The 8,659-nt window shown below is 45.0% G+C and overlaps 3 protein-coding genes and 1 long non-coding RNA gene across 4 annotated transcripts in view; 3 read left to right on the top strand and 1 right to left on the bottom strand.

The window, feature by feature from the left end:
• Window positions 1-8,659, top strand: part of LOC146672933 (uncharacterized) — a 405,352-nt gene that overhangs the window by 103,505 nt on the left and 293,188 nt on the right. The gene's annotated exons all lie outside the window — the stretch shown is intronic.
• LOC146672937 (uncharacterized) overlaps window positions 1-8,659 on the bottom strand; it is a 339,553-nt gene that overhangs the window by 76,994 nt on the left and 253,900 nt on the right. The window lies entirely within an intron of this gene.
• Window positions 1-8,659, top strand: part of LOC146672952 (CST complex subunit CTC1-like) — a 51,795-nt gene that overhangs the window by 26,261 nt on the left and 16,875 nt on the right. The gene's annotated exons all lie outside the window — the stretch shown is intronic.
• On the top strand, window positions 6,563-7,491 carry LOC146672953 (N-lysine methyltransferase KMT5A-A-like). Its single transcript, XM_085401621.1, has 2 exons — window positions 6,563-6,803; window positions 6,893-7,491. Exons 1-2 carry the CDS (start codon window positions 6,734-6,736, stop codon window positions 7,228-7,230), a joined length of 408 nt encoding a protein of 135 aa, XP_085257747.1. The 5' UTR covers window positions 6,563-6,733; the 3' UTR covers window positions 7,231-7,491.

Genomic DNA, 8,659 nt, shown 5'->3' with positions numbered 1-8,659 from the left:
CAGCAGATAAAGGGAGAAGGTAGTGTAGGAGTGTTTAGCTGATTTTAGAGTTTAGAAATGTGTTAACATAATGTAGAACTATTGTAGAGACACTGACACTGCCCTCAATGTAATAAAGGCCTGATTGTGTCATGAACTTAGGAGTCGATTGTAGAAGACCCCTCCCCCAGTTGAACTGTGCACGGTCTCAACATTTGACCTGGATACCTGTGGTCTGGAAGGGAGATGGGTTTTATGACCTCTAGGGAGTCACCTGCACCCACAGTGTTTTAACTGTCACGCACACTCACTGACCTGCACACACATACATACAGGTATGCGTACACAGCCACACACGAGCACTCACATAGACACAGACACAGAGTTTGCAGCACACCGTGGGGGGTTTATGATGGGGATGCCTCTATAAAGCTGGCTGTAACTAACAAAGGGGTGAAGATTTTGCAGAGGGGCACCGGCCTTCTAGAAGATGCATGCTTAAATGAGGATAAATGAAGATGAGTAAAGATGAATAAAGTTTTGTGAAAATGACTACTGAGTCCGGTGCCGTCTCTGGATGCTCGAGGAATAAAAAGAACCGGGGTAAAACTGATTTCGCAACAGTAGGAAACATAAAATGTAATGAGAGCTGAATACAGATTCACACCACACTTTACAGGTTCAAGAGGTACAAATACGTCTTCAAGACACTGTACATGAAACTTGCACATCTGGATGGGCATCCAGCAAAGCCAAGACCTGAAGGGGCTGGTATGGGAAAGTAGACTTTTAGCAAGAGGTGAATCTGAGACACAGTTTAACAGATTCAATAACACAGAAAGATGATGAAGAGTCAGTGTGCTGGGTGAAAGAAACTCTTCTGATGGAGCTAAAACAGTTTGTGTTCAGGGTGGGAAAGGCTCCAAAGGCTGGGAGGCTGAAATGGAAGGTGAGCTCCACTCTGGTGTCTGAGTCAATGACTTCCTGGCTGACTGGTGTGGAGGAACCAGTCTGCTCTGATTGTCATCAATCACTGGAGGACATTTCACAAACATGTGGCACAGATGGCTGCTCTGAGCAGGTAGAGGAGATGAAAGGACTCCTCTTTCAGAGTTCATCAGTCTGCTTCTGAATCTCAGCATCAAGTCCTCCACCATGACCCGAAAGACTTTTTGTTCATTATGGAACGAATGTTAACTAGGGTGAACTGAATCAGTGATGGCTGATCTGCACACTCGCTAACACCAACAAAAGGATGCATTATTTCTTCTTCAGTCACCTTTCTCACTCACTATGTATTAATAGACCTCTCTGCACTGAATCATATCTGTTATTAACCTCTGTCTCTCTTCCACAGCATGTCTTTATCCTGTTTTCCTTCTCTCACCCCAACCGGTCGAAGCAGATGGCCCCGCCCCTCCCTGAGCCTGGTTCTGCCGGAGGTTTCTTCCTGTTAAAAGGGAGTTTTTCCTTCCCACTGTCGCCAAAGTGCTTGCTCATAGGGGGTCATATGATTGTTGGGTTTTTCTCTGTATCTATGAAGCGCCTTGAGGCGACTTTTGTTGTGATTTGGCGCTATATAAATAAAATTGAATTGAATTGAATATTCAAAAGACTGACAACTTCCAGGAGATAGCTGCTTACATTGAAATGATTCATTAAATAAGACAGCAACCCCTCCTCCTCTCCTGCTCGCCCTGACCTCACTGATAAAACTGTAGTTAGGAGGGGTCGTCTCGATGAGAACAGCTCCACTGTTACTTTGGTCCAACCAAGTTTCAGTTAAAAACATAAAATCAAGGCTGTGCTCAGTGATTAAATCATTAATTAAAAATGTTTTCCCAGCTAGAGATCTAATGTTTAATAAAGCCAACTTAAGTGTTTTAGAGGTATTACTTGTCCCCTCGTGTTTGGGAGCAGTCTGTGGCACACAAGGTATGTTTACTATGTTTAAAGATCTTTTAGAGTGCAGCTCTCTGTGTTTTGACCAGGCCACATGTCTCCTGTCACCTAAAAGTACAGAGATTTTAAAACCTTCTAGTAAACAGGGTCCCAGCTTCTCCTGGGAAAAGTCACCACTGCCATAATCCTCACAGCCCGGACCCTTCACACATCACACATCAGACTGCGGAGACAGAGCATGAAGGTGGTAAGGAGGAACTAAGGGGGGCGAGGCTGGGCAATGTGACTTCGATTGCTCTGTTGAGGGTGGGGCTCGATGGCGAACCTTTGGCCGCTCTGGTGGGGGGTTTATGGGGGACAAAAAGGGATTGGGCCGGGGGGTAGATCTGAGCCCAGCATTGACCGGCTCCATCATCTCCTCAGTGAATTTCAGGTGTGGGGAGGAGGGAGAAAGGGAGGGGGAGGAGGGTGATGGCCTGTCAGGGGTTTGGGGGACTGGGGAAGGTCGTGGTCCCTTGTCCTGGTCGTTGGTGTTGTTGAGAGAGTTGGAGGCAAATAGGGACCCCTCTTCTTGCCTCAGATGTCTCTCCTTTCTGAGGCTCTTCCCGGGTGGGGGCAGATGGAGCTCCTCCTCAAGGTTTCTGCTGGGCTTTGTCTGTTCTTGGAGTACTGTTTGTTCCTCTTTATGAGATAACTCCTCGTTTATCTCAGTCTTGGCACCAAGCACAGATGGATGACGTATGGAATAAAACAAGTTGGAGGTGAACAGTTTCACCCCTGACTTGTTAAAATTAAATCCATTTGCTTTGAACAGATGCCTGCGTTGAGGATAAGGTAACTATAAAAATGTTGCTGTTTCTGTTAAGAACACTTTAGTCCTGATGATCTATAAGTGTCCAGAAGCTATCGCAGGTAAGCTCATACGCACAACGCCATCTTCCTCATTCCCCAGTATAAACAAAGCATACGGAGGGAAGACGTGACCACGAGGGAGGTAAAACGGTGGACTGCCCAATCAGAAGCTACGCTACAGGACGCACTCAACGACGTCGACTGGGACATGTTCAGAGCATGCGCAGTCGACATCAACGAGTTTACGGAAGTAGCAGTATGCTTCGTCAATATGCTAGCGGAGGAGATTATCCCCACTGCGAGAGTCACCACATTCCCAAACCAGAAACCGTGGATGGACAGATCGATCCGCACTGCAGTAAATGCCAGGACCGCCTCCTACAACGCGGGTCTCGCCACTGGCGATATGAGCGCCTACAAAGCGGCCTCATACGGCGTGCGGCGCGCGGTGAGAGATGCCAAACGCCGGTACCGGGAACGTGTGGAGTCCCGCTTCCACCAGGGCGACACACGGAGTATGTGGCACGGACTACGCACCATTACGGACTACAAAGCCAGGGACACTGCGCCGATCAATGCCGACTCTGCATTCACCAACGAGCTGAATCAGTTCTACGCCCGTTTCGAGGTTAACCAGGCGGCTAATGCTATCTACCGCATGACTACCGAGGACAGTGACGTCATCAGCGAGAGACCGGTGACCAGCATCGCGGAGCATGACGTCAGAGCGGCACTGAGGAGAGTGAACACAAGGAAAGCGGCGGGGCCAGACGGCATCACCGGCCGTCTGCTGCGCTGCTGTGCTGACCAGCTAGCAGGTGTGTTCACTTACATCTTCAACGAGTCCCTGGCGAAGTCTGTGGTCCCCACATGCTTCAAAAGATCCACCATCATCCCTGTGCCCAAGAACAGCAAACCCTCATCCCTGAACGATTACCGGCCAGTTGCACTGACCTCGGTAGTAATGAAGGTGTTTGAGAGGCTGCTGAAGAACATCATCTCCTCCTCCATCCCAGACACCACAGATCCGCTGCAGTTCGCCTACAGATCCAACAGATCCACAGAGGATGCCATCGCCCACGTCCTACACACCACACTCAGCCACGTGGACAAGAAACAGGGTAACTATGTGCGAATGCTGTTTGTTGATTACAGTTCAGCGTTTAACACAATAGTGCCCTGCAGACTGTTCACAAAGCTGAGGGATCTGGGACTTAACAGCCGTCTGTGTGCATGGGTGTTGGACTTCCTCACTGGCAGAACTCAGGTGGTGAGGGTGGGCAGGTGCTTCTCCAACAGCATCACCACAGGAGCACCTCAGGGATGTGTCCTCTCGCCACTGCTCTACTCCCTCTACACTTCAGACTGTGTGGCCACCCATGGCTCCAACACCATTGTGAAGTTTGCTGACGACACAGTGGTGTTGGGTGCCATCTCCAACAACGATGAGGCGGCCTACATGGATGAAGTGAAGAATCTGGCATCGTGGTGCCAGGACAACCACCTCCAGCTGAACGTCAGCAAGACCAAGGAGCTGGTGGTGGACTTCAGAAGGGGTCAGCACAGAGACTACAAGCCCATTATCATCAATGGAGCTCCAGTGGAGAGGGTGTAGTCCTTCAAGTATCTTGGTGTCCACATCTCCTCAGACCTGACATGGGCTGCCCACATTCAGGTCCAGACCAAAAAGGCTAGGCAGCGCCTGTATCACCTTCGACAACTGAGGAAGTTCAGGGTCTCTCCAAAGATCCTCAGGATTTTCTATACAGGCGCTGTGGAGAGCATCCTCACACAGAACATGACATCGTGGTTTGGGAACAGCTGTGTGAAGGACCAAAAAGCTCTCCAGAGAGTGATCCGTACAGCAGAACGCTGCTGCAGGATTGCTCTCCCCCCGCTTCAGGACACCTACACCAGGAGATGCCGGACTAGAGCAGATACTGAAGGACCCGTCCCATCCTGGCAACAAACTGTTCCAACTTCTGCAATCTGGTAGAAGGTTCCGCATCTTCCGGGCAAGGACAGAGAGACTCAAGAGGAGCTTCTATCCCCAAGCCATCCGTGCCCTAAACACACACACCCGCCCTCTCACATCATCTATAACTGACTGAGACAGGACTCTTCCAGACACTAAACCAAGGCACAATGTACATTTCAATTCCTTTAATTTTAAATATGTTTATATTGTCTATCCTGTAAAATAGTCAGATGTCTATTCATATTAATGTACAGAATTCACCTGCTTGCTGCTACTACTGCACATTCACCCAGTGTATATACTATATGTATATATATATATAAAATGTTCTTCCTCTACAACCCCCCCCCCCCCCCCCCCCAAATTTTTGCACATGTCGAGGAGCGTGTCAGGCCACATTTCACTGTGTGTTATACTTGTATAACTATGCATGTGACAAATAAAGAACCTTGAACCTTGAAAAAAGAAAAAATCAGCATAAAAATCAAAAAAAGAAGCAAAGCATTTAAAGAGCAAAGAGGAAGCCCTTAAGCACCTTCTTCGCTGCCGCATATTCTTTTCTTCTTCGTTGTATCTTCGGGGCATAATCAAGTACAAGTACTTAAATAAATAAATCATTAAATAATTAATTAAAACTGTCAATAATTATTTAAATGTGTTATTAATTAATTAAATGTGTCAATAATTAATTAAAACTGTCAATAATTAATTAATTACATGTGTTGTAAATATTTATGTAATTAAATATGGTGTATTTAATTGATTCATTATGGCAGTCCTGGCGTTCCTTACCTCGGGGATAAACTACATGTTTTATGGCAAATGTGAGATGAGCCTTTGTGGTGTTCTTGGTCAGCAGTGGTTTTATTCTTAGAACTCTCGCATGGAGGTGATTTTTGCCCAGACCTTAAATAAGTTATTCAATTAATCCCAATTCAGGGTCTGCAGCCTTAAAGGCCGCATTTTAAGGCCGATTACATCAGAGCGACGCGACGAAGGCTGTCCCAATTCAAAGGCTATACATATATCATACATATACATATATCATACATATACATATATCATACACATACATATATCATACATATACATATATCATACACATACATATATCATACACATACATATATCATACATATACATATATCATACATATACATATATCATACACATTATATCATACATATACATATATCACTGACTTTCAGCTTGTTGTGTTTGTGGATATATGACTGACTTTAATTATTAAACATTCACACATAAATAAGTGACGTCATATTCAGTACTTTTGACAGTTCACTCTTCGGCCGCTCCATCTTATTAGGGAAATTCCACATACATAAATGTAAATTTCAAAACTCAACCCCATCATTTAATTTGTTTTTGATTGAAATTGAATATTACTTAAACTCTCTTAAATTAACTTCCAATAAAAAAGGTTTCTCATTGATTGAAGTTCATCCAGAAATGTTTAACGAATGAGCTGTCACAACTTTCAAGTACAAAGTTGTTATGAAGTCTGTCACATTCCCCCCTTTTTTTCTTTTTTCCCTTTATTTATTTATCCTTCTTATTTCATTGTGCTGTATATTGTTACTCTTATTTGCCTTGTATGTCTACTGTACAAACTGAACTGGAATGACTGACTGTTCGCTTTATGATTTCAATACAGTTTGGGAAAAAAAAAAGCTTAAGCAGAGAGTTCAGCACATCCTCGGTAAGCCCGTCATGCTAATGGACGCTCTGCCTCCATTATTTACAGCTCTAATATATACACATAGCTCAGCAATTCTTCACATCACAGAGGTTCAAATATATATGATTGACTCAGATGGTTGATTTGCAGTATTCCTCACGCCTCGCTCTGGGACAGGGTGTGCCAGAAGAGGCAACGCCCCTCAGCGTGCAAGAGTACAGACGGCATTAGATAAGGAGACCTGGAGCACCAACAAGCCCACTGTTGATGCCGTCCTACGGGCCTGGGTTGCTCCACAGCCCAGGATCCAGGACAGCCCGTCCCTCATGTCCTCGATTTCAGAGCAGAAATGGAAGGGCCTGGCTTTGAAGGACTTCGGGGAGGAAAAGGGCAAAGGTAAATGCACTTATCGTTTGGACCACACCCTCGTTTGACAGCAAGTCAACATTTCTAAAGAGCTTATGATGACTTCCTGTTGCTCACAGGTGTCATCGCCCTGATGCCCTTCAACAAAGGAGACGTCGTCTGCGACTACCACAGGACGTGCATCACCAAAGCTGCAGGGAATCAGAGGCGGCAGTCAGGGTCTCTCTTCTTCTATAGGGACGAGTGCCACAGGGCTGATGCCACTGCGTCCCCCTGTGCCTGCCACCTGCACAAGGACTCCTATAGAAGGCACATGAACCATTGCCAAAGGAATCCAAACGTGAAGCCACAAAGGTTCACCATGAACTTCCCTGCTGGTCCTCGGGAGAGTGTGCTGTTCATCGCCCTGAGGGACATCGCGGTTGGAAAGGAGCTCCTGTGGGACTATGGAGTCTAGAGATGGCACCGTGTTTTATGTCCCATATCCTACATTTGGATTTCTGCCCACACCGACATGACTCCAATAGAGTGTATTTTATAATCAATAAAACTGTGTTTTTTAATATATTGCTGCGTTTTGTATAAGTTCAAACTCAAACTAAAGCTGTTCTGTTATATATCTTTCTCAGAGGTGAAATGCCGGTTGACTCGGTCCATCCCTGATGGAGTCTCCCATAAATCCTTTGGCTGGACATTTGACTTGTCTTTATTTTTCCTTTGTTTGATGCTTTGCTTTTGTTGTGTCTGACCTTTTCTGATTAAAAACAAATTGAGCTCACAGGACACCATGTTGCCTCAGCTGATGCAGTCCTCTTTGCAATAATGTTTATTTCCAAAGGAATTTCTAGAAATTCAGAACAGTAAAATTCACAGAATGAATTAGAAGATAACTCTGATGTAGTTAAACTAAAATCCTCTGTGGGGGTTAGTATATAAACTCTTAACACCTAGTTAGCATGAATAAGTGTTGAATGATCAACTCCAGACAGATTTGGTATTCAACACTAAGTCAGAGTTAACGTTCCAACTCTCCAATAAGAGTTAAATTAACTTATAAAGACACTTTAAAAGAGCTGAAATCAAACCTGACAGTCTTCATTTGGACATGTTGGATTTGCTGTGTGGTAAGGCACCTGGGCCAGATGGCTTTCTGACTTTACAAAACCTTCCCAGAAGAAAGAATAATTCCACTTTTTAACATGTATGTAGAAGCATATCACACTGAGGCTCTCCACCCACTGTAAGACAGGCAGTGAGTACTGAGAAACCTGCTAAACCTGCAGAACACTCATCATTTAGAGTCTGACGGGGGTTGACACTAAAATACTTTAAATGTTTAGCATGAAGATCAGAGCCTTGGATCCCACATTTGATTCACTTTGTACCAAAGCATCAAGGGTTTCACAATATAAGAAGGGTTCTCATATAATTCATGAGAGATGTGATGCTAACGATGCAGCTTTATTATCACTGGACGCTCGTCAGGCCTCGGACAGAATAGACTGGTCAGATTTATTTAACCTTCTCCCAAGATATGGATTTGGAAATCATTTTCTCAGATGGGTTCAACTTTAGTAACAAACAATAGTTTCTAAACCCGTCACATTGGAGCGTTCCACTCATCAGGGGTGCCCGTTATCTCCAATGCTATTCATTCTGACTATGGAACCTCTGGTGATGACACTTACAATGAGAGCTGTACTATTTGGTTTCCAGTTAGGAGATCGAGAGCAGAGATTGGCCCTAGGCCCTAGACTGGCTGTCTGTTAGCCAAGTTGCAAAATTAATGCTACAAATGGAGCTATTTAGACGATTTTCTGGCTATAAATGATTCAAAATCCTCCTCCGTCCTATTCCTGAACAAGGATGAAAGGTTATGCAAAGTT

The sequence above is a fragment of the Rhamphochromis longiceps genome, linkage group LG3 (genome assembly GCF_057381845.1).
Source record: "Rhamphochromis longiceps isolate RC_006_pf linkage group LG3, R_longiceps_female_GT1.1, whole genome shotgun sequence".
NCBI lineage: Eukaryota > Metazoa > Chordata > Actinopteri > Cichliformes > Cichlidae > Rhamphochromis > Rhamphochromis longiceps.
This window is presented reverse-complemented; position numbering and strand designations above follow the sequence as displayed.

What these genes read in the sequence shown, in the direction of transcription:
- LOC146672953 (XM_085401621.1), top strand. Translation starts at nt 6,734, where the DNA reads ATGTCCTCGATTTCAGAGCAGAAATGGAAGGGCCTGGCTTTGAAGGAC. An exon ending in CGGGGAGGAAAAGGGCAAAG is followed by an intron (nt 6,804 to 6,892) that starts GTAAATGCACTT and finishes TGTTGCTCACAG; the next exon opens with GTGTCATCGCCCTGATGCCC.